The sequence below is a fragment of the Chelonia mydas genome, chromosome 20 (assembly GCF_015237465.2).
Source record: "Chelonia mydas isolate rCheMyd1 chromosome 20, rCheMyd1.pri.v2, whole genome shotgun sequence".
Classification (NCBI taxonomy): domain Eukaryota; kingdom Metazoa; phylum Chordata; order Testudines; family Cheloniidae; genus Chelonia; species Chelonia mydas.
Window position 1 is genome coordinate 3,312,507 of NC_051260.2, and position 24,473 is coordinate 3,336,979.

A 24,473-nucleotide genomic window follows, 5' to 3' on the forward strand; every position below is an offset into this window, starting at 1 on the left:
CCCACCCCTTCTACACATACAAACGTACACAGTTACACACACACACGGCCAGGCCAGAGGCTCATTGGCAGGGGCTGGCGGGGGGGGTCGCATGCTGCCTCCCCCCACAGCCTCATATCCAGGCCCCACCATCCTGGAGGTGCCCCTCGGTAGACCCTCACACACACACACACTCTCACGCTGAGCCCCCCCCCCCGCATCTGGAGCTCCCCCCCGGGCCGGCTCTGCCTGGACCATGGGAACAGGGACATCGGGCCACCTCCGTGCTGTGCTGTGGGGCGCCCCGCCCCCCCCACAGTGTGGGAGACAGGAAACGCAGCACATGGGGGTCGGGGGGGGTCAGGGAATTTCCGAGGCGGCTGGAAAACGCTGACCGTGGGGGCTACTCGGGCAGGAAAAGTCGGCTCGCACGTTGCGTGGCACGTGGGGGTTTTATTGCAGTGCTGGGGCGGTGCCCATCGCCGGGGCATCAGGGCGCGGGGTCGAGCATCGACACAGGCAGCTCACCGGAGCTACCGGGGCCCCGAGCGGGAAGCAGGGGATACCGGGGCGGGGGGCAGCCGGGCCTGGCGGGGGGCGCCCGGACCTGCCATGGGGGGCCTCAGAAGTCGGGCCGATCCTTCTTCAAGCTCTTGTAGTCGGTGGAAACCGCCATGAACTGCGGAGGGGGAGGAAGCCGGGGGTGAGGAATTGAGGTGCTGGCCCCTAGGTGCTCCCCCCCGGTCCCAGCCCCCAGCCTGAGGACTCCATGTTCCCTCCCCCCACACATCACCAGTGCTGGGTCATGGGGCCTGGGCTGAGAGCCCCCCTCACTCATTTCACAGGGACCCTCAAACTGCACCCACCTCAGGGGCATGACCAACCTGGCGCCTGAGTGATCAAGAGGGGAAAGGCCCCGTGCCCCACGCCCTGCCCCCCTGAGCCCGTCTGGGAGCTGGCGCCCCCTAGAGGGGAAAGGCCCCGTGCCCCACGCCCTGCCCCCCTGAGCCCGTCTGGGAGCTGGCACCCCCTAGAGGGGAAAGGCCCCCTGCCCCACGCCCTGCCCCCCCGAGCCCGTCTGGGAGCTGGTGCCCCCTAGAGGGGAAAGGCCCCATATTCCAAGCCCCACCGCCCTGAGCCAGCCCCGCTCAGGGACCCCCCCAAGCCCCCTGCCCGCGCTCACCTTGTACTGGTCGTTTGGACTCAGTTTATTCCATGGCTCTGGGTTGTTCTTCCTGTCCCAGCTGCAACGAACCAAGAGTGGGGTTGGTGGGGAGGCGCCAGGCAGGGGTGGGCCAGGGGGGCCAGCGTGGCACAGAGGCGGGTATAGTCCCCAGCCCGGTGGCCCCCGCAGGGGCCAGACCCCCTCCTCCCCGGTGGCGCTCAGTACCGGGACCCTTGGCCATAAAAAACACCGGGTGCAACCTGTGGGCTGGTCACAGTGCAATTATTTGTGCTGAAGGTTGGGGGGGGGCAAAACGGGGGGAGGGGGTGTCCCGTTACCTTTCCCAAATGGCCACTGCCTGCGTCACCCCCATGCACCTTCCCTCCCGTGCCCCCCCCGGTGCACCGTGGGCAGCAGCTCTAACCCTTGGGCCCCATTGCCCCAGCACAGACAATGTGTGGCTGGGGGGGGGGCAGCAGCCTGGGCCACATGCGAGCGTGGTCACGTCTGCAGTGGGCGTGCAAGCCGTGACCTCACTGCTGGGCCCACAGGCGTGGCGCCAACAAGCCAAGCGAGCCAGAGGCCCCGGGCGAGCTGAAAGTGTCCAGGTCCCACTAGGTAGGTTGGCCAAGCTCAGCCAGGGGAGGGGAAACTACACCCCACCCCCACCCCCCCGCCCCTCACACCAGTGCAAAGTGGCCAGAGTGGGTGAGCTGGTGAGAACAGCTGGAGGAAGGGAGGCCGCAGGCCTAGGCTGGACGAACCCAACCCGAGGCACTGAGGCGATTCGGGGCAGTGCAACTGGCTGGGGGCTCGGCGCCCCCCTGGCCGAGTTACCCTGCAACCAAGGAGGGTTTGACGGTGGGATTGGCAGACGTTCCCGGCCGTCAGTGGTGCGCCGGCCGTTCACACTAGCCGAGGCTCCGGCCCAGAGCTGGTCGCAATTGGCTTGGAGCTGGCTGAGGCCAGTGTCCCCGTGAGGGTGTTTGCGAGAGCCATGGGGAGCCAGGATGTGGGGCGGGAGGAGGCGGGGGGGGGGGGGGGGGGGCAAGGAGGGGCGGGGCAGCTGCTGGCTGAGTTTAACGGGGCCTAATGGCTGTTTACTGGTGACGCGCCCTGGGGAAATAATCTGCAACCTTCGATGTAAGTGGCAGGGAAATGACTCTCCGGGAGGCAGCTGCCAGGGGCCCGAGTGAGCGTCTGCCTGGCTGACGGACGGCTGGGGACGGGACCCCACGGGTGGCTGACGCCCCCTGTCCTTGCATGGGGGGCAGAGATCAGCAGGTTGGAGGGTACATTGACATTACTAGGTGCATTACGGTAGCAGCCGGACACTTGCGCCGGGCGCTGCACAGACCCACAGTCAGAGCCGGGCCCTGCCCCAGAGAGCTCCCAATGGACAGGCCCTAGGCAGCCAGAGGAAACTGAGTCACAGAGCACCAAGGCCAGGCTGTCCGAGGGCTCGACGGCCCAAGGAACTGAGCCCTTAGCAAAACCTGCCCCCAGGGTGGGTACTGAGCCGGGGCCCCGCGTGACTCGGCGAGCCAGGAATGGAACCCAGGTGTCCGGCGTCTCTTTCCCTGGCCTAGACGTTTTGCACAAGCCACCTTGACTGGCTGGGGCTCCCTGTGGCTGCTGCCCGGGGCGATTCGACCCCCGGCCTGGCCAGACCCTGGCTGGTCCCTTCTGCAGAGCATGGCAGCAGCACATGGGGGGCAGGGCCCCACATCTGCCTCCTGGGCCGGGGGAGGGGCGCTGCGCTGGGGGCGGGAATACCGGCTCCCCCAAAGTACATGCGGGCTCTGGACCGGCGCCTCCCCCAGCTGGGGGGTTTGAGCTGAGCTCCACCTCGGGGTGAAATCCCCCCCATCCTCCACGGCAGCTGGCGACCCAGCGCGGGGGTCACACAGGGCAGCGGGGGGGCTGGCCTTTGCCCAGACCCCTGTGTTGGGGGGCAGGGGAGCTGCCATTGCTCCTGGCCCTGCCCATCCGGCTCCCCAGCGGCGTGATTTGTTGCCAGCTCCTGGGGCTGGCCTCGGGCCCTGCAGCCTCGCTCCCTCGCCGGCTTGTTTGTGAGCCCGGCTCCCCCGGCCTGGGCCGCGAAACTGGGTCAGCGGCTGGATACACAGACCAGGGGCTCGCTGGCCGCCACGGCCACGCTGCTGCTCCAACCATAGTACTGACCGCCCCGTCCCTCCGGCCGGCCATCGTCTGCCTAGCCAGCCCCCTGCCCGCAGTCACGCCCGTCCCTCCACCCCTCCGTCCACCCCTTCCTCTATCCCTCCATCCATCCCCATAGGCATCGTCCCTCCATCCATCCGTCTGCCTAGCCAGCCCCCTGCCCGCAGTCACGCCCGTCCCTCCACCCCTCCGTCCACCCCTTCCTCTATCCCTCCATCCATCCCCATAGGCATCGTCCCTCCATCCGTCCGTCTGCCTAGCCAGCCCCCTGCCCGCAGTCACGCCCGTCCCTCCACCCCTCCGTCCACCCCTTCCTCTATCCCTCCATCCATCCCCATAGGCATCGTCCCTCCATCCGTCCGTCTGCCTAGCCAGCCCCCTGCCCGCAGTCACGCCCGTCCCTCCACCCCTCCGTCCACCCCTTCCTCTATCCCTCCATCCATCCCCATAGGCATCATCCCTCCATCCATCCGTCTGCCTAGCCAGCCCCCTGCCCGCAGTCACGCCCGTCCCTCCACCCCTCCGTCCACCCCTTCCTCTATCCCTCCATCCATCCCCATAGGCATCGTCCCTCCATCCATCCGTCTGCCTAGCCAGCCCCCTGCCCGCAGTCACGCCCGTCCCTCCACCCCTCCGTCCACCCCTTCCTCTATCCCTCCATCCATCCCCATAGGCATCGTCCCTCCATCCGTCCGTCTGCCTAGCCAGCCCCCTGCCTGCAGTCACGCCCGTCCCTCCACCCCTCCGTCCACCCCTTCCTCTATCCCTCCATCCATCCCCATAGGCATCGTCCCTCCATCCGTCCGTCTGCCTAGCCAGCCCCCTGCCCGCAGTCACGCCCGTCCCTCCACCCCTCCGTCCACCCCTTCCTCTATCCCTCCATCCATCCCCATAGGCATCGTCCCTCCATCCATCCGTCTGCCTAGCCAGCCCCCTGCCCGCAGTCACGCCCGTCCCTCCACCCCTCCGTCCACCCCTTCCTCTATCCCTCCATCCATCCCCATAGGCATCATCCCTCCATCCGTCCGTCTGCCTAGCCAGCCCCCTGCCCGCAGTCACGCCCGTCCCTCCACCCCTCCGTCCACCCCTTCCTCTATCCCTCCATCCATCCCCATAGGCATCGTCCCTCCATCCATCTGTCTGCCTAGCCAGCCCCCTGCCCGCAGTCACGCCCGTCCCTCCACCCCTCCGTCCACCCCTTCCTCTATCCCTCCATCCATCCCCATAGGCATCATCCCTCCATCTATCCGTCTGCCTAGCCAGCCCCCTGCCCGCAGTCACGCCCGTCCCTCCACCCCTCCGTCCACCCCTTCCTCTATCCCTCCATCCATCCCCATAGGCATCGTCCCTCCATCCGTCCGTCTGCCTAGCCAGCCCCCTGCCCGCAGTCACACCCCTCCCTCCACCCCTCCACCCCTCCCTCCTCCTCATACACAACCCTCCCTCCATCCCTCCCTTCCTCCACCACCCCCCTATCTCTCCCTCCATCGCTCCCTCCATCCGTCCCTCCACCCCTCCATCCATCCCCATACACATCGTCCCTCCATCCGTCCGTAGGCCTAGCTAGCCCCCTGCCCGCAGTCACGCCCCTCCCTCCACCCCTCCGTCCCTCCCTCTATCCCTCCATCCATCCTTATACACAACCCTCCCTCCATCCACCCCCCTCCATTCCTCCCTCCATCCACCCCTCTATCCATCCCTCCATCCATCCCCATACACGTTGTCCCTCCATCCATCCTTCTGCCTAGCTAGCCCCCTGCCCGCAGTCATGACCCTCCCTCCACCCCTCCATCCCTCCCTCTATCCCTCCATCCATCCTCATACACAACCCTCCCTCCATCCACCCCCCTCCATTCCTCCCTCCATCCACCCCTCTATCCATCCCTCCATCCATCCCCATACACATTATCCCTCCATCCATCCTTCTGCCTAGCCAGCCCCCTGCCTGCAGTCACGCCCCTCCCTCCATCCCTCCTAGCCATCCATCTACCCACATCCCCATCCACACCCCTCCCTCCACCCCTCTGCCCCCCCAGGTTCTGATCACAGTGGTCCCCTCCCCGGGCCGCAGTCCCCGGGCCATGGCAGCACGGAGGCTCCTGCTGCCTCTTTCCACGAGTGACCTCACGGCGGCCCCCCTGGCAACCCGCTGTGAGGTCACCAGCAGTGGGGGCGGGGAACGCGGGGGGCACGGGGGTCCCAGGGAGCCGAGCGGCTGGGGAGAAGGGGGAGCTCCGGGGACGTTCCCCCAGGACAAGCTCGGCCCCCTCCTGCTCCTTGGCTCCTCGCCCGGGGGAGGGACGGAGCCAGCGCTGGCCTCGGCAGGTGCCCCCGGGACCTGGCTAATGTCACCGGGGCTGCTGTGCCCCCGCCTCCCCCGCCTCCCCCGCCATCAAAGGCACCGGGCCTGGACCTGCTAATTGCTGAGCTGAGGGGCCGGGCAGCCAGCGGCAAATTGAATCAATGATGGAGTCAGACATCTCCAGAGGGCCCTGGCAGAGCGGGGCCGAGGGGAGGGGCCCAGGCCCAGCCCAGAGCCAGAGAGGGGGAAACGCTGAATCTGTCAAGATACATATCCATAGCTACCCAGCCAGCCGAGACACACCCCTCTATCTACCCATCCCTCTGTCCACCCATCCCTCCATCCATCCATCTATCCATCCATCCATCCATCCATCTACCAATCTATCCATCCATCAATCTATCCATCCATCCATCCGTCTCAGACACACCCCTCTATCTACCCATCCATCCACCCATCCCCCCGTCCATCCATCTATCTACCAATCTATCCATCCATCCATCCGTCTCAGACACACCCCTCTATCTACCCATCCCTCTGTCCACCCATCCCTCCGTCCATCCATCTATCCATCCATCAATCTATTCATCCATCCATCCGTCTCAGACACACCCCTCTATCTACCCATCCATCCACCCATCCCCGTGTCCATCCATCCATCTACCAATCTATCCATCCATCCATCCGTCTCAGACACACCCCTCTATCTACCCATCCATCCACCCATCCCTCCGTCCATCTATCTATCTACCAATCTATCCACCCACCCATCCATCCATCTACCAACCTATCCATCCATCCATCCGTCTCAGACACACCCCTCTATCTACCCATCCATCCACCCATCCCCCCGTCCATCCATCTATCTACCAATCTATCCATCCATCAATCTATCCATCCGTCTCAGACACACCCCTCTATCTACCCATCCATCCACCCATCCCCCCGTCCATCTATCTACCAATCTATCCACCCACCCATCCATCCATCTACCAACCTATCCATCCATCCATCCGTCTCAGACACACCCCTCTATCTACCCATCCATCCATCTATCCACCCACCCGTTATTTGGGGTCGGGAAGGAATTTTCCTCCAGGGCAAATTGGAAGAGGCCCTGGGGGGTTTTCGCCTTCCTCTGCAGCGTGGGGCACGGGTCACTTGCTGGAGGATTCTCTGCTCCTTGAAGTCTTTAAACCACGATTTGAGGACTGCAGTAGCTCAGACAGAGGCGAGAGGTTTATCGCAGGAGTGGGTGGGTGAGATTCCCTGGCCTGCATTGTGCAGGAGGTCGGACTAGATGATCGTAATGGTCCCTTCTGACCTTAATATCTATCTATCTATCCCTCCGTCCATCCATCCATCCATCTACCAATCTATCCATCCATCTATCCACCCACCCATCTACCAATCTATCCATCCGTCTCAGACACACCCCTCCATCCATCCATCCATCCATCCATCCATCCATCCATCCATCCATCCCAGACACACTCATCTACCCCCCTGCTCCATCCAACCATCCGTCCTAGACACATCTATCCATCCATCCCCATATACCCCCCCTATCCAACTCCATGCACCACCTCTATCTATCTGTCCCCAGACACACCCGTCTCTCTCACACGCAGCCGGGACGGCTCCTGCTGGTCTATGCTCCACTCCTCCGCCCACCCTGGTTCCCTGCTGCCCTGACGGAGGCGGTGGGGGGAGCTCTGGGGGAGGGAGGAGACCAACGGGTGGGGGGAGGGGGCGTGACTAGGCCTCCCCTCTCCTAACACTGGAGTGCCCAGCCCGCTCTGTGCCTGGGGCCTGATCCTGCTTGGCACGAGAGATGGCCCGGGGAGCTCCCTGTGCATGACTCTCCCCGCCGATCAGACCAAATGGGGGTGCGCTGCCCGGGCTTCCCTCTGCCATTTGCGACTCACCTTCCTGATTTGTGTTAGGGCAGCACCAAGAGGCCCCCGCCCGAGAGCAGGACCCCGCTGGCCTGGGAGCTGAGCCCTGCCCCGACGAGGCACCGAAACACTCTGACAAGTGAAAAGAGATGAGGGGCGGGAGGGGAAACTGAGGCACGGAGCAGGGATGTGACAGAGCTGGGACTAGAACCCACCAGGAACTACCCCCTAGACGCCAGCGCCTCTCATTGGGGTTATTTACTAGGTGTATAGCAGTAGCGCCGAGGAGCCACGGACCGAACCCCCCGGTGCCAGGGGCTGCACAAACACTGCCCCAGCGAGCTCGCTGCTCCGTGGCCCCAGCCCCCCGCCCTGACCCCATACCTCACGTCGGGGCTACAGAGGGCCAGGCGGAGCAGGTACAGCGCGGCACTGCCCAGACCGAGGCCGATGAAGCTGATGAGGGGAATGAGCTGCGGAGAGAGGGAGAGAGAAAAGATGAAAAATGCCCCAATGAAATGAATATTTATCAGGCCGCCGGGAGAGTGAAAGGGAGCCTGACACACCGGGAGATTTACCGGCGCAGCAATCCTGTACCCGGGCTCCCGTACACAGTGTAGCTGTCAGCTTGAGTGACTGGATTCAAAGGGGGGGAGAAAAATAGTCTCGTGTTGGAGAGGAATTGGATTCGGAATGAGAAATCGCACGCTCCCCCTTCCCCCCCGTCTGCGGTAGTGGGGCTGGGAGCGGCAGGGGGTGGGGAGGGAGTGGGGGCTGCGCTGGGGCGCTCGTTAGTGCTGTTGGCCCAGCCATCCTCCCTACGCATGCCACCCCCAGCCATACCCCACTGCCGCCCGATCCTTCCGCCCCCCAGGCCCCGGACACAGCCCTCCGGCAGCCCAGCTAGCCCCACAGATACACATCCCTCTATCGACTCCTCTATCGAGCTATCCATCCAGCCATCCCCAGCCGTACCCCACTGCGGCCCGATCCTTCGCCCCCCCCCAAGCCCCGGACACAGCCCTTCGGTAGCCCAGCCAGCCCCACAGATACACATCTCTCTGTCGACTCCTCTGTCTACCGAGCTATCCATCCAGGCACCCCGAGCAGTACCCTTCCGCCCCCAGGCCCCAGACACAGCCCTCCGGCAGCCCAACCAGCCCCACAGATACACATCTCTCTATCGACTCCTCTGTCCACCGAGCTATCCATCCAACCACTCACATACAATAACCTTCTTTCTACCTACCTGTTCATCCACCCCCATACGTACCTCTCTGTCCACCTGCATATCTAGCCATCCACACATCCCCCGACAGATCGATCGTCTGTCATCTATCCATCCATCCCCATACACCTCATCTAATCTGTCTATCCCCAGCCACCCCCTCTATCTATCTATCCTCATCTACCCCCTCTATCTAATCTATCTCCAGACCCCCCCATCTATCTATCTATCCATCCCCATATATCCCATCTATCATCTATCTATCCCCATCCACCCCCTCTATCTATCTGTTACCTATGTATGTATGTTTCTATCTATATTTATGTATCTATCCTCATCCACCCCCTCTATCTAATCTATCTATCCCCAGACACCCCGTCTATCTATCTGTTATCTATGTATGTATGTATGTATGTTTCTATCTATCTATATTTATGTATGTATCCTCATTCACCCGATCTATCTACATCTATCCCCATACACCCCCTCTATCGATCTATCTACCCCCATGCACACCCCCAATCTCTATCTCCCTAACACAATGCATTAGACCATGTAACATAATGGGGCTGGCCCAGCTCCCTCACTGCACAGAACATAACGAGGAACATTTTCAAAAGTGCCCCAGGGTCAGAGGAAGCCGAATGACTGCGGGGTGCTCAGTGACTTGGGTGGTTACAGCCTCTGACTGATTCGGGCAGCACACGGCCCATTTTGAACCGGGGGTGTGGGGCTTGTGACGAGCCGGGAGTACTAACCTGGGAATGCTGCATGGGAGTTTTACTAGTTTACTGTCTTCTGCTAACACGGGGCGTACCTCAGTTTCCCTGGGGGTGCTGCAGCAATCCTAGCTGGGGATGGGAAATAAGGGGGTGACTAAAGGAGGGCGGCTGCTCTTTGGAACCGGAGCCCAGAAGGGGGTTGGGACCAGGTGACACCTTCTGCCTGGGAAACTGGACAAAGGCTGGAGGAGGAGCCGGGGTGTGTGGCTGGATGTGGCTGGACTGGGGGTGTGGGGCTGGACTGGGCTGGGGGGCTGGGACTGGACAGGGGCTGGGGGGCTAGGTGGGCACATGGGGCTGGGCTGCTGGTGCCGAGGCAGCTGCAGGTGCCGTGTGGCCGTGTCCTGCCCCCAGCACTGGGGGCAGCTGCCTTGCTGGGTCAATGGGATCCGGAGGGTGGGGGCGCTCCTCAATGTCTTAGTACCTGCGACCCCCCCCCCCAGGTCCCACTCGCTTGTTTGGCTCCTGGCTGCGTGTAACGAAAGTGCCCCCGACGCCCGCCCCATTCCGGCCGCTTTTGTGTCTCCCCCCAGGGTCACTTTCTCGAGCCCCCTCCCACTCTCCCCCCTCCTGTCCTGGGGAGCCTCCTGCTCTGCAGACCCCGGCCCGGCTGGGGCTGCGACACTGATTCCCGCCAGCGGGGGATCTGGCCCCTCTGACTCCAATGGAACGTGGGGACCCCGGACTCCTGGGTTGGGCGCTCAGTATGGCCACTGCCTGGCTGTGTGACCGTGGCAAGTCACTGACCCCCTCATGCCTCAGTTTCCCCATCAGTAAAATAATTCTGACCCATCTCCCCGGGCTCATTTGGGGAGCCAGACATGAAGGCTGCTCTGAAAGTGCCAAGTGGCCTTCTCTTGAGACATTGCCCAGTATTTATTACACCCCGGGGACCCCCGTTGTGCCGGGTGCTGGGCCCACAGTCAAAGTCAATCCTTGCCCCAAAAAGCTGACAATCTAAACAGACGAGGGATGGGTGAGAAAAGAGGCCAAACGACAGAGCCAGGAATAGAACCCAGGCGTCCTGAGGAGCAGCCCGATGCCCCTGGACTCTGCTGATTCCTCAGGGCCCGGCTGTGCGGATCCAAACACCATTGCTCACTGCCAGCATGTCGGCCCCAGGGCCGCCGTGCGTCCATCATCATCTCTCACCTTTCCCCCACCGTGACAGCTGAATTTCGACGCCCCTCACCCCCTCGCCTCGCGCCGGCTGGCAGATCAGACTTCCAGCAGATGCGGCTTATGATCCTGGAGGTCAGAGACATCGGCCGCTAATGATCTTTTGCGCTGCGTGCCAATCAAAGCTGGCAGCCACTTGATGACGCCGGACTCTGGGAACTGAGACTCGGGGACAGGCCTTCGTCGCGCCATCTGCTGCTGACACTTCTGGGTTCTCAAAGCCGGGGAATGAATTGAGCGGCTGGCGGAGGCGTGGGGGGAGCTGGAGCGAGGGTCAGTGGGAGCGAGGGGATGAATGGCAGCGTGGCCGGCCGCAATAGTTCCAAAAACACCGTCCCCCCCAGGCCCCGAAAATAGTGAGATTGGCTTGAAAAGCAGGAGATTTAACATAATAAATGGGGAGGTTTGGTTGCTTTCTGGGTTCTTGTTGGGTTTTTTTTTTTTTTGAGCCTTCACAGGCCACGGGTTTAAACGCCTCTGCCCTGCGTTGAGAGCTAGAAATGTTCGTGTTATCAAACAAGAGACGCGAGCCGAGGTCTGGCTGCCATCCCATGAATCCGGGTGCTGGGGCTTTAAGGAAAAGAGCGGTTCCTGTGAGCGCTGCTGGAATCCTGCTCAGCTTTTATAGCTGGAGCAACAGGCAGATTCAAAGCAGGATTCGGGGGCCTGACCTTGCGGCCAGGGGTCGGATCCCACCTTCCCACCAGCCCCTTGGATCTAGAGCTGCATCCTTTGGGCCTCCCAAGCAATGCAGGCCATGGCAGGTGTTAAAGGAGGTGGTAGGGAGGGGGGGACACGGGTGGCCACTGGGAGAGGCGTTCGCTGGGCTGGGTGTCATGTGGGTGCCAGATGCAAAGCTATTTAGGCTCCTAACCCCCCTGGGATCTATGTGGCAGGTGGGCAGAATACTGAATACTAAGGGGCCTGTGATCCCCGGGCGGGGGCTTGGGGGGCGCTTGTCCAGCTGCTTTTAGGGGCTGTGCGGCAGGCAGCAAAGCAGGCTCCTGTTCCACTGCATTTCTACCCCCCCGCCGCGCCCCGAGTTTCCTCCGTTTGCATTTGCTGTCGAGTCGGCATTAATCACCGCCCAGCGGCTAGGCCTGGCAGTTGGGCACCGCGGGGGGAAGCCAGCCGGGCAGCAGCAGGAGAAGCCAGGGCAAGGTGACAGCACTGATGTGCCCGCCCGGCAAGGAGCGCTCGGCCCAGATAACAGATGGTGCGTCGGGAAGCACCTCTGCTTTTAACGGAGCCAAGGCAGGTTACCCGCTCCGATCCCTGGCTGCCCACGAGCCCCCAGTGCAGGTTCCCCCTGCTCGTTACAGGAGCTAATTACGTAGGGGGAAGATTTTCAGCCCGGTTTTATGGATGGGGAAACCGATTGGCTCATCCTCACATGGCCAACACGGCCCAGAGCTGGGCACAGGGCCTAGTGGTTCTCCCTCTCACTCTAACCCCTAGACCACACTCCCACCCGAAGGAAGGGAACAGAACCCAGGCGTCCTGGCTTCCAGCTCCTCTCTGCTCCAAAAAGGAAACCCCCCTCCCTCCGCTGGGAATAGAACCCAGGAGTCCGACGCTGGCTGCTGCTGTAATCACTAGACCCCACTCCTGTCCTAGAGTGAGGAATAGAACCCAGGAGTCCTGACTCCCAGCCTCTCCTGCTCTAACCGCTGGACCCCACTCCCCTCCCAGAGCCAAGGATAGAACCCAGGAGTCCTGGCATCCAGCCCCTCTCTGCTTGAACCAGTAATCCCCACCCCCTTCAGCTGGGACTAAAAGCCGGGAGTCCTGTGGCTAGCTCATGCTTTAACCCCTGGACCCCAGTGCCTCACTATTTCCAGCCTCCCCAGCATCACATCTTTGCCCAGGACCTGCCTCTCCTCCGCTGGCCCAGAGCCCAGCCAACACCGGCCAGCGGAGCGTGGACGTGACTGTTTGAATGTGTAGCCCAGTCTTCCCGAAAACCAAACCGCTGGGCTTAACCCTTCCCACGCCAGCCCTGTCCTCACAGGGCCGGCTGCTCGCCTGGAATCACCCAGGCAAAGGGCCAGACCCACAAAGGCAAGCCAGCTCCCTGGCAGCTTGGCATCTGCGTGGAAAGAGACGGATTCTTAGCTTACACCATGGAAACTCGCCGTATGGAAAAACACCGGGCCAACCCCCCCCGCCCCGCACTTTCCTTTGTGGCGGGGCGTGGGAACAATGTGTACAGTGGGGAGGGGGCTGAGAGCCATTGACCCAACCTGTAAACCCTGTGTATGAGAGAACGCACAACAAGCCGGGGGGTGCAGCCACACCCCAGGCCCCCTAGTTCCAGCCCCCTTCCTTGGCCTGTGTTGGGGGGGGGGTTTGAGGCAGGTTCCCAGCATCTCGCATTCATCAGGGTTTATTCCTATTTGTAAACAAAATCCTCGTCATGAATTTTTTATGGCCGGGGAGCTGATGGATTTGACATGAAAGGACGGGAGGTGGATTCCACCCCCCCCCCCCCCGCCAGTCTGATGAAAGGTTCCGAATTTGAGGGCTTGGCGGGGGGGTGTGTGGCAGAGGATCAAACGAGGGGGAAGGGGTCGGGGGGAGCTGGGACCCTGGTGTCTCTCGGTGCCGCACACGCCCTAGAGAGAAGGAGCCACGGCAGGGAGGGAGATGCCAGACAGCCCCCCCCATTTCTCGTGTGTGGGGGTGAAGTGCGAAGACTCCCAGGGTTAGGGGCCGAAACGCAGAGCGGGAACCAGACAGAGAGGGGGGACGCAGGGAGCGCTGCTCCGGCTGGGGTGGAATCTGCGAAGTTCGGGGCCTTGATTTCTTTTACCGAGCAGCCCCCCCCCATTGCATATAGTGGGGTAGGGAGGTGACAGCAGACATGCCCTGGGGGAAGGCAGACCGCAAACCAGGGGCCCCCAGCCACGAGGGAGCCCCTCGCTCTTGGGGGGAGGCAGGGGAAGTGGGGGTGCGAGGGGGAGTTTAATGAAAGTAAGAGGGAGGCAGGAAACTGGGGGCAGATCATGGGGGGGGCTGATGATGGGGGGTGGCTGGGAGGGGGTTGGGAGGGGAGGGCGAGGGGGCAGGGGGGATAGGAGGGAAGGAAGGGTGATGGGGCAGGGGGGATGAGAAGGAGCATTGAGGGGGGACAGAGGAGAATGGGAATGGAGGGTGGAAGGGGGATAGAAAAAAACTGGGGTGGTGGGATAAAGGGGGGCAGGGGGAGCAGGGGGACAGAGGAGGGGACGGGGGTCTGGGGAAAGAGGGGGACAGAGGGAGGGGAAGGAGGGGGCAGAGGGGTGCAGGGGAAGGAGGGGGGAAGATGGGGGCAGGAGGGGGCAGATGGGGGCCAGGGAAGGCGGGGGGCAGATGGGGGGCCAGGCCAGGGGCCGGGGCAGGGCAGCGGGGGCCGGTCACTCACTCCGGGATGCCTCCTGATCTGGCGGGCGAAGGCGAACCCGGGCCGGGTCCCTCCCATGCTGCTGCCGGGGCGGACTCGCTCCGCCGGCGGCAGCGGCAGGTTCCCCAGTCCCGCTGCCTCCGCCCCCCGCCCGGGGAAGGGCGGCCCGGGCCGGGGGTCACTGGGGGCGGCGGCTCCATCCCTCCCCGGGCGCAGCTGGCCAGGGCGGGGATCGGGCTCCCGGGGATCGGGAGTCAGGGGCGGGGGGACCAGGAGGGGGGAGGGGGGGAAAGGGGGGGCTGGGGAGTGGCGGGGCAGGGGGAGGGGAAGCGGGGGGGGCTGGGGAATGGGGGGAAGGGGAAGCAGAGGGAGGTCTGGGGAATGGGGGGAGGGGAAGCAGAGGGGGCCTGGGGAGTGGGGGAGGGAAGCAGAGGGGCTGGGGAGTGGGGGAGCAGGGGGAGGGGAAGCAGGGGGGGCTGGGGAGTGGGAGGGAACAGGGGAGGGGAAGCAGAGGGGGGCTGGAGAGTGGGGGGGCAGGGACAGGGGAGGGGAAGCAGAGGGGGGCTGCAGAGTGGGGGAGGGAAGCAGGGGGGCTGGGGAATGGGGGGAAGGGGAAGCAGAGGGGGGGCTGGGGAGTGGGGGAGCAGGGGGAGGGGAAGCGGGGGGGCTGGGGAGTGGGAGGGAACAGGGGAGGGGAAGCAGAGGGGGACTGGAGAGTGGGGGGGGCAGGGACAGGGGAGGGGAAGCAGAGGGGGGGCTGGGGAGTGGGGGAGGAGGGAGAGGGGAAGCAGGGGGGCTAGGGAATGGGAGGGAACAGGGGAGGGGAAGCAGAGGGGGGCTGGAGAGTGGGGGGGAAGGGACAGGGGAGGGGAAGCAGAGGGGGGCTGGGGAGTGGGAGGGAGCAGGGGAGGGGAAGCAGAGGGGGGGCTGGGGAATGGGGGGAGGGGAAGCAGGGGGGGCTGGGGAGTGGGGGAGCAGAGACAGGGGAGGGGAAGCAGAGGGGGGCTGGGGAGTGGGGGAGGGAAGCAGAGGGGCTGGGGAGTGGGGGAGCAGGAGGAGGGGAAGCAGGGGGGCTGGGGAGTGGGAGGGAACAGGGGAGGGGAAGCAGAGGGGGGCTGGAGAGTGGGGGGGCAGGGACAGGGGAGGGGAAGCAGAGGGGGGCTGCGGAGTGGGGGAGGGAAGCAGGGGGGCTGGGGAATGGGGGGAAGGGGAAGCAGAGGGGGGGCTGGGGAGTGGGGGAGCAGGGGGAGGGGAAGCAGGGGGGGCTGGGGAGTGGGAGGGAACAGGGGAGGGGAAGCAGAGGGGGGCTGGAGAGTGGGGGGGAAGGGACAGGGGAGGGGAAGCAGGGGGGGCTGGGGAGTGGGAGGGAGCAGGGGCGGGGCTGGGAGTGGGAGGAGACAGGGCGAGCAGAAACCCACGGGGAGCAGGTGGGGGGAGAGGAAGCAGAGAGTGGGGCGGGAGGGAGAGTTTGAGGGGGTAGCTGGGGAAGGGAAGGGGGCCTGGGAACTGTAGCCGGAATGGGAGGGGATCAGAGGGAATCCCCCACCCCCTTCACAGCCTCCCCCGATCCCCCCCCCAGGGGGGGCAGCTGTTCCCTCTCCCCTCCCAAGGCCCCATCAGCAGTTCAGGGGAAGGAGCATAAATCCCCTCCCCCGTTGGCACTGCACCAGCTGGGCCCCGATCCCAGGCAGGAGCTGAGGGGGCTGCCCCACCCGAGCAGATGAGACCCCCACCCCCTGTTCCCCAGGGCTTTGTCCAGCCCAGGTTGGCTGGTGCCAAGGGAGAGCAGCTCAAACCCCCGCTATCCTGGGACACGTCTCCCACAGCCCCCTGGCTCCCCATGTGTGGGGAAGGCCGGCCTTGGGGGGCCGAGGTCTGAGGGACTCAACTGGGGTCTCCGCTCGGTCGGTTTGCTCTCGGCCTGGGTGGAGCGGGCAGGCGTCGGGGGGTGACCTGGGCCATACGGCGGGTCACATACAGGATCTGACCTTTGCCTCCAGGGCTCTGGGGTGACAGGCCCTTTCTTTCCACAGGGAAACTCGCCCCAGTGCCCACGTCTCCAGCTGGGTGCTAAACCCCCCTCTCTTCCCCCATCCCCCGCCACAGAGCCTCCAGAGGGACCGGTCCGTACAGCCACCCCCGGGGCTGGGCACACCCCCCTGCCAGGGCTCCGGCAGGCAGGATTCGACGAGGCCGATAAAACGCCCCTCTAAACGCCCCTCTCCATCACATGCCAGCCTGCGAGCCGGGGCCTTTTTCATCCAAGCGAATCACAGGTACATTTGCTGCTGGGCTTCCACATGGCGCCGGAACGGGTTATAATTGATGGGGGGGCGGGGGGGGGATTCTGCCTTGTGTGGGTACGAGGGGCCCTTTCCTTCGGAGCTTACCTAGCTGTCCTGCCTGCGGGCAACCATGGTTAGAGACTGGTGGTTAGAGCAGGGGGGCTGGCAGGTAGGACTCCTGGCTTCTACCCCCAGCTCTGGGAGGGGAGTGGGGTCCTCTAATTAGAGCAGGGAGGGCTAGGGTCTGCTGCAGCTCTGAGGTGAGGTCCAGTGGTTAAAGCTGGTGGGTGTAGGAGCCAGGACTCCTGGGTTCCATTCCCAGTTCTGGGTAGGGGAGTGCGGACGACTGGTTAGAGCAGGACTCCTGAATTCTCTTCCCAGCTCCGGCTGTGTCCATTTGACATCATCCTCCCTGCCCTCTGTGCCTCAGTTTCCCCGTCTGTAAAATGGGGCCAAGACCACCCGCTGTCCTTTGCCAAGCGCTTTGCGGCCTGACACTGATAAGTGCAAATGGCTGGTGTTATGATTTGTTGTGACACCTTCCCCCTCTGTTTGCCTGGGTCCCCCCCCGCAATCCCTCGCCCCCTTTTTGATAAATGACATAATGCATAATTTACATTTAGCCATGCAAATTTCCCTGGCAGTAACAGATGCTGCCGTGCATATGGAAAACAGCTATTTGTATCCATTTACTCTTAACAAAAGATTTGTAGATTGACAGAACGTCTGCCTGAAAGAAAGAGCCGGGCACCTATTATATGGCTCGGCAAATGAGCAAGGAACAGACCCCAGTTTGCTTTAAAGTTGGCTCTAATTAGTTTTTTAATATTCCACGTAGCGGGCGGATAATATCTCCGAACGGTTATTTACAATGGGGCGAGATAGAGGCAGGCGGCTGGAAAAGCAGCGTGTTTGCCCCATCTCTTCCCGCGGCTGGGCCGTGTGAAGAGCACGGGTGGGCCAGGAGAACTTCCCCGTCCCCGGTACGGCTCAGCGAGCCCACTGGGTACAGCCTGGCACAATGCAGGCAGGGGCCACGCAGGGCTGACCTATTCTGTAGGTGCCCCTCCACCCTTACCCACAACCCCCCGGCTAATTCCGCCTTGGCTCTCTGCTGCCAGCTCGCAACCCCCTGTTATCCCTACGCAGGGCTCCCCACCCCCGGCCATCACCCATCAATCCCGACCCAGAACCCCGTTATCCCAGCCCTGAGCTCCCCGCCCCCCTGTGCCTGTGACGAAGTGGGGGGTTTTCTTGATTCTTTTTGGTTTTTTTTAATGGTTTGCATGCAGGGGGGTGGGACTCAGTTTCCCTGGGCGTTAGTGGTTTAACGAGGCGGTGGGAGAGGGAGTTTGTTGGTACAGAGGGCCGGCAATGGAACATGGGGCCCCAGCCAATGGCCTGGAGAATGGAGACCCCAGCGACTGGTGACTGGGAGGCCCAGCTCGGGAGTCACAACCGACCCCAGGGACCGTACGGGGCCAAGAGTGGGCACAAGCTGTGAGTCCGTGACGGCCCCTCAATCCCGACCCACGGTGCACACACATGCAGCACCCCCCGCCCGGCTCTTCCAGCCCCCCCAGCCCCTCCCCGCCGGATCTGCCGCTGCCCCTCCGCCGTGACCTCATTTCTTCCAGCAAAGTCTGAAAGGACAGAGGGGAGAACTTCGCAGGCGTGCGCGGAAATAAATAAACAGAACTTGAATCCCAGCCAGCGGCGCCGTGCGGAGCCCTTTGTCGGGATAATTAGAGTTTTGAAATCAAATTGATCAAGTGCCACTCCCCAAGACAAATTACATCCTCCACTCCCTCGGCGCTTCTCCTGCGTGCCCCGCCAGTCCGGGAGAGCGGAGCCAGCTTGTCTCTCCCTGGGGAAAACATGCCGGGCAAGAGCCAGCCGATACCTCTCAGCCCCGGCAGGGGCACACAGCGAGCAGAGGGACGCTGCTCGCTTTCCAGCTGCTGAGACGCACCTCTCAATTGACTGGGGGGAATAGAGGGGTCTTCTTGGGGGGTGGGGGGGCACATAGATATTGCTCTGTTTAAAGCACTGAAAATTGAACAGCATGGGGCCCGCGGGCTCAGGGGGGCGGCGAATGAGGCACGGGGCCTTTTCCCCTCTAGGGGGCGCTGGTGGGGGAGTGTTTGGCTCTGGGCGGTGAGGAAGGGACACGGGGCCTTTTCTGTTGGGGGTAGGGTTGCCAACCCTCTAGGATGGTCCTGGAGCCTCCAGGAATTAAAGATTAATCTTGAATGAAAGATGATGTCGTGATGAAACCTCCAGGAATATGTCCAACCAAAACTGGCAATCCTAGCTGGGGGGAGCCTTCAGCTCCGCGGGGTGGAGAAGGGGGTCTGGGGCTCTGTATTTCTAGGGCACTCCATACAGTCTGGCCCCAGGTTTGGTGGCCATTGCTGTAACCGACTGGAGAAACCTCCCCTCGCAAAGCTGGGAAGAGAACCCAGGAGTCCTGGGGAGCAGAAACTGGCAAGGGTGGGGGGCTTTACCTCTGCACCATTGGGGCCAATTAATTAACCTGGTCCCACCAGAGTGAGCCGGAGGGTTTTGCTACACAGCTCCGGCCCCAGCTCCTTTGGGGCGCCCAAGGCCCCTGCGCAGAGCTACTGGGTAATGGGGGTGGGCAGGCAAAAAACCCAACAAATGTCAGTTTGGAAATGCTCCCTGGGAGTTGGAGTTCAGGTGCATCATGTGCCCATTTTGCTCTGGGGGCTGGTCCCCCTGGTCAGACTACATCTCCCATGATGCACGATGGTCTCCCCTCCTTTTTAAAAGAGGTGGGGCTCATGGGAGTCCCTGGTTTGGTGCATTGTTGGAGATGTAGTCCACTTGAGGAGCCCAGCAGGGGTGGGCAAATTACAGCCCCGTGGGCCACATCCGGCCCACCAGCTAATTTATTCCGGCCCTTGAGCTCCTGTTGGGGAGTGGGGTCTGGGGCTTGCCCCGCTCCTGTGCTCCAGCCAGGAAGCGGGCTCGGGGGCAGCTCTGTGCAGCTCCCGGAAGCAGCGGCATGTCCCCCCTCCTGCTCCTATGTTTAGGGGCAGCCAGGAGGCTCCGCGCGCTGCCCTCGCCCCAAGCACGACCCCCACAGCTCCCATTGGCTGGGAACTGTGGCCAATGGGAGCTGGAGGGTGGTGCCTGCAGATGGGGCAGCTCGCGGACCCGCCTGGCCGCGCCTCCGCGTAGGAGCCGGAGGGAGGACATGCCACTGCTTCCGGGACTGCTTGAGGTAAGCGCCACCCGGAGCCTGCACTCCTGAGCCCCTCCTGTGCCCCAACCCCCTGCCCCAGCCCTGATCCCCCTCCCGCCCTCCGAACCTCTTGATCCAACCCCGGAGCACCCTCCTGCACCCCAAACCCCTCATCCCCAGCCCCACCCCAGAGCCCGCACACCCAGGCAGAGCCTTCACCTCCTCCCGCCAATCCCAATTTCAGGAGCATCCATGGCCCGCCGTACAACTTCCATACCCAGATGTGGCCCTCGGGCCAAAAAGTTTGCCCACCGCTGATACAGAGGAAATCTGGGCTATGAGGCAACAGAAATACCCCAACTCCCAGGGGGCACCAGGGCGGCATTTCCAAACTCAATTATTCTGGGCTCCAGGCATTGGGTTTGGTTTGATTTTTTCCCCCTGAAAAGTCTAATTTTTCCGCAGGAGGTAGATGCTGGCTCATGAAAAATCTCCTGGAGTCAGAAACCCCGTTTCCCAGCCAGCCAGCCCTGCCTAAGGATGGAATGCCTCGCCCGTTCCAGAGGGCAGGCTGGGGGAAGTCCGGACGCCTGGGTTCTCTTGGCTCAGCCACTGATCCGTTGGGTGGCCAAGTCTCCGCCCTGCTCCGTACCTCAGTTTCCCCTCCCACTCGTTGTCCATGTGGCAGCTCATGGGGCCTGCTTCTCTATTGCCCTGGCATTTCACACCCGCCTTTCCCCCTGTGTGTGCCAACGACGGAGCGTGGTGTCGGGATCAGGCTGGCCCCGTCCCAGCAGCGAGCGGTAACAGCTCCTGCCTTCCCTCCCAGCCAGACCCGCGGCTGGATTTTCTGCACACCAGCCGGCCTCCTCCTCGGTTGTTCATTAGTATAATTAAGATATGTTTTAATTGAGCTTGGCGATTGCCTCCGCTTTGTTAATTACAGGTGACGATTTGCGTGCCTCGGGCGCCCGTCCGCCGGCCCAGCGCTGCGAGCCCGGATGGGAAGGGCCCTCGCCCTGGCCCCAGCACTGGGAACGGCGAAAAGGAGCCGCCGGCCGGAGGCGGTGTCTGAATCGCCCTCCATTTATGGATTCCCTTCCCAGCGCCGGCAGATTTGACAGCTCAGCGGTTTCGGGGAAGAACAAGGCAACTTGAGACTGTTTCTCCCTCGAGATGAAAAGAATTACAGCACCTGACCTCAGCAACACACACACGGCAGCCACACAAACACACACACACACATGCCAGACACACACATAGACACACACACAGACACACACGCCAGCCACACAGAGACACACGCACACGCACACACACACATCAGCCACACAGATACGTCAACCACACAGTCACACACAGCAGCCACACACACAGAGACACGCACAGACGTCAGCTACACGGAGACACACACGCACACACGCACACAGACACACACACAGCAGCCACACAGACACACACACCCCAGCTACACAGAGACACACACACCAGACACACACACACACAGAGACACACACACACGCCAGCCACACAGAGACACGCGCACACACACACATCAGCCACACACAGATGTCAGCTACATGGAGACACACACACACACACACACACACACACACACAGCAGACACACAGACACACACACCCCAGCTACACAGAGACACACACACACACACCAGCCACACACATGACAGCCACACACACACACGTCAGCTACACAAAGACACACAGACAGACACAGAGACACACAAACACGCCAGCCACACACACACAGAAACACACACACACACATAGACACCCCCCCAGCTAAACAGACAGACACACACACGTCAGCTACACAGAGACACACACCAACCACACACACACACCAGCCCCTCCGACACACGCCAGCCACACAGAGACACACACACACACCCCAGCCAGAGCAGCCAGAGGGGAAAATAAATATTCCCAGGGGGTGTCGTTTTCACAGCAACCCAGCGACCCAAGGGGGCGAACGCCTCCCCAGTAACTGCTCCATCGCTGGGGCTCCCGCCCCCAGCGATTCGACGCCCCCGAGCCCGGCTCCGCCAGCAGCGACTGGGGGACCCGGACGAGCCCCCGGGGTCGCTTTGCTGCCCCTGTTTGTAACGTGCGGGCACCCGTGTTGTCAGCCCCTGTGCTGTGATGTCACGGTTGCGCAGACAGCCTCTGCCCTACACGGCTTGGGTCCCAGGAGAGTTGGGCGCCTACAGGCCTTTGAGTGCCTGGGCCTTACTGTCTAAACAGACAAGCTAGAGGAAGGGTGGGAGGGGAAACTGAGGCAGGGAGCGGGGCAGAGACTTGCCCATGGTCACACAGGAGGTCTTTGGGAGAGCCAGGAATAGAACCCAGGAGTCCTGGCGGCCTGCTCAGGGCCCTAGCCACTAGGCTCTACTGCCTAGCCGTAAAGAGCTGGGATTCCATCCGCCATGAGTAGAGGGCAGCCCATGGGGGATGGATCATTAAACACAATGGGGAAACATACGGGAAGCAGGAGAAGGCGGGGGTCTGTGTGCCTCTGTTTCCCTACATAGGGCCTCTCCCTGCCCCCCACTCCAGGTTCGCACAGGGGATCCACCCACATGGGCTGAACCCAACCCCGATTTAAATGAGGCCCGCGAGGACGGATCCGCTGGCCCGCTGTGTGCATGCAGAGGGGTAAACGGGACTGCATCGCTCCCCCCGCAACCCCGATCCAGACGCGTCCCCGCGATGCCACCACCCAGAGCCAGCCGCTGGCTCATACATAAAGAAGAGGTGTCGGGGGGGAAATGAACCCGTCCCAGGGTGACGGGCCAGGGCACACGGCGGGACAGGAGCCACCAGAGAAAAGATGACAGGAAACGGGCCCTGTGAATCCCGGCCCCTGCCCCCCACCCCGCTCCCTGCCGATTACTGTGACGTGCGGCGATGCCCCGAACGAGCACCCGGCTGCAGCCTGACCCAGGGAAGTTCGGCTCCATTCCCGGCTCAGCCAGGATTTCACGGTGCCGGGTGTGTGGCAGGGTGGGAGCAGCGCCCTGTTTCCTGCATTCCCAAGCCTCTTCCCCGACCCCTCGAGGGTTTCTGGGTGCGGTTCAGCTGTGATGGGAAATGAGGGGGCCGGCGCTGTGGCAAAGTGGGACTGTTCTTAATGTTTTCTCTGAATATTGTGGGGGTGCCTCAGTTTCCCCTAGGCAGTTCTCAAGTCTCTAGGTGGTGGGGTAAGGGTGTATGATCATTGCAGAGCCCTAGAGGGCAGGTGAGTGCAGGGGTCTGGACACAGAGAATGGCCGACACCCTGTTTCCTGGCAACTGATGGCTTGAGCCCTTCCCCCCTGCAAGGTGAGAGCTAAAGGGTTGGAGAACAAAGGAATCCGGTGACCTCCTGGCCTGGGACAGGGACAAAGCCCAGAGAAGGAGGGGCTGGAGAGGAGTTTCAGTTTGGGGCTGGCTGGGACATGGAGTGAAGGGCAGATGGGGTTGTCTGGCTCACTGCCCCCCCAAAATGGACCCAGCTGAGGGGTCCTGTTCTCTGCACCTACAAGCTCCGTTTTAGACCATGTTCTTGTCGTCTAATAAATCTTCTGTTTTACTGGCTGGCTGAGAGTCCTGTCTGACTGCGGAGTTGCGGGGCAGGACCCTCTGGCCCCCGCAGGACCCCACCTGGGCGGACTCGCTGTGGGAAGCGCGGGGGGGGGGGCAGGGGATGCTGAAGGCTCCGGGGTCAGACCCAGGAAGGTGGAAGCCGGGTGAGCTTCTCGCCCTGGGGACAGGCTGCTCAGAGAGGAGGGTCCCCCAGAGTCCTGCCTGGCTTCGTAGGGAGCCGTCCCAGAGCATCGCCTGGGGACCCCGTGACAGGCACATGAATAAAACAGGCGCATGGATTTGGGGGACCCAGAAAACCAGTGGCAAAGGACTCCTGGGTTCTTTCCCTGCTCCTGGGGGGAAGCGTGCGGCCTGGTGCATAGAGCCGGTGGGCTGGGAGCCAGGACTCCTGGGTTCTGTTCACAGCCGACTCACTGCGGGACCCCAGGAGGGTCCCATCCTCCCCCCCACCACAGCGCCTCAGTTTCCCCATCTGCAAAATGGTGAGGAAGCTCCTTCTGCCTCCCATCCTGCGGCTCTCGGAGCCCCTCGGCTGGAAGGAGAGAGGTTGATTATTAATAATCCTAATAAATTATGGACAGCGGAGAAATTAGAGACGGGAAGAGACCAATTAGCGGCGCGATAGCTGCTAAGAATGCATTTGGGACCAGCTATAAACAGCCCGGACGCAGGGAGACAGACGGGGCAGGGGGTCAGACAGCTAAAGGGGGGTTATGAAAACAGATTTTCCTCCAGGCCCCTGTAAAGGCCCCCAGCAATGCAATCCCCCCCCGGCCCCCCGGCCAGTATCCCCCAGCAGACCTGACCACCCCCCATCCTCTGTGCAACAATTAACTTAGTGCATCCTGTTGCATTTAGCAGCCCGGCTCACGTCTTGGCCTCCCCCAGGCTCCGGTGATGGGCGCTGCTGGGGGACCCCCATCTGCAGCAGGGAGGGAGGGTCCCCAAGAGGAAAGCCAGGTGGTGATGGGGGGAGGGGGCTCCATATCCAGGCAGTCCTTGGATCAACATCTTCTAGGAGGGCAGATGATGGACAGGGAGCTTGCGAGCCCTCAGCTCCCCCAAGCCCCCTGAGCGGCCAGGGTGGGGCCCTCATCAGCCGCCCCCTGGATCGCCCTGCTGGGAGCCAGCCAGGGACCCTGGCCTGGCAGGCTCCTCACACGGCAGCTGCCGAGCCGGGTGTTTTACAACCACTCCAAAAATATTAGTCAAGATGAGGGAGGATCGGCGCTCGGAGGAGCGAGGGGTCGGCGCGGCGGATTTATCATTGCGAAGTGGG

General features: G+C 62.5%; 2 protein-coding genes across 2 annotated transcripts; both read right to left on the reverse strand.

The window, feature by feature from the left end:
* Positions 1–412: 412 nt before the first annotated feature.
* NDUFA4L2 (NDUFA4 mitochondrial complex associated like 2) lies at positions 413–14,254 on the reverse strand. Its single transcript, XM_037883730.2, has 4 exons — positions 14,118–14,254; positions 7,910–7,998; positions 1,163–1,223; positions 413–658 (listed from the first exon to the last, which is right to left on the reverse strand). Exons 1-4 carry the CDS (start codon positions 14,172–14,174, stop codon positions 602–604), a joined length of 264 nt encoding a protein of 87 aa, XP_037739658.1. The 5' UTR covers positions 14,175–14,254; the 3' UTR covers positions 413–601.
* A 143-nt stretch (positions 14,255–14,397) lies between these two features.
* LOC122463375 (vegetative cell wall protein gp1-like) lies at positions 14,398–15,107 on the reverse strand (the record flags this gene model as incomplete). The annotated part of the gene is given in 2 exon segments (XM_043532633.1): positions 14,398–14,520; positions 14,523–15,107. Coding segments are annotated over 2 exon segments (708 nt in total), but the record flags the coding sequence as incomplete, so codon positions are not given.
* Between the last annotated feature and the right edge of the window lie 9,366 nt (positions 15,108–24,473).

Excerpts from the sequence above, each read along its gene's own strand:
- NDUFA4L2 (XM_037883730.2), bottom strand. The coding sequence starts at position 14,174 with ATGGGAGGGACCCGGCCCGGGTTCGCCTTCGCCCGCCAGATCAGGAGG. Across the intron at positions 7,999-14,117 it reads AGATCAGGAGGCATCCCGGA|CTCATTCCCCTCATCAGCTT; the intron begins GTGAGTGACCGG and ends CTCTCTCCGCAG. Across the intron at positions 659-1,162 it reads GTCCAAACGACCAGTACAAG|TTCATGGCGGTTTCCACCGA; the intron begins GTGAGCGCGGGC and ends CCCCCTCCGCAG.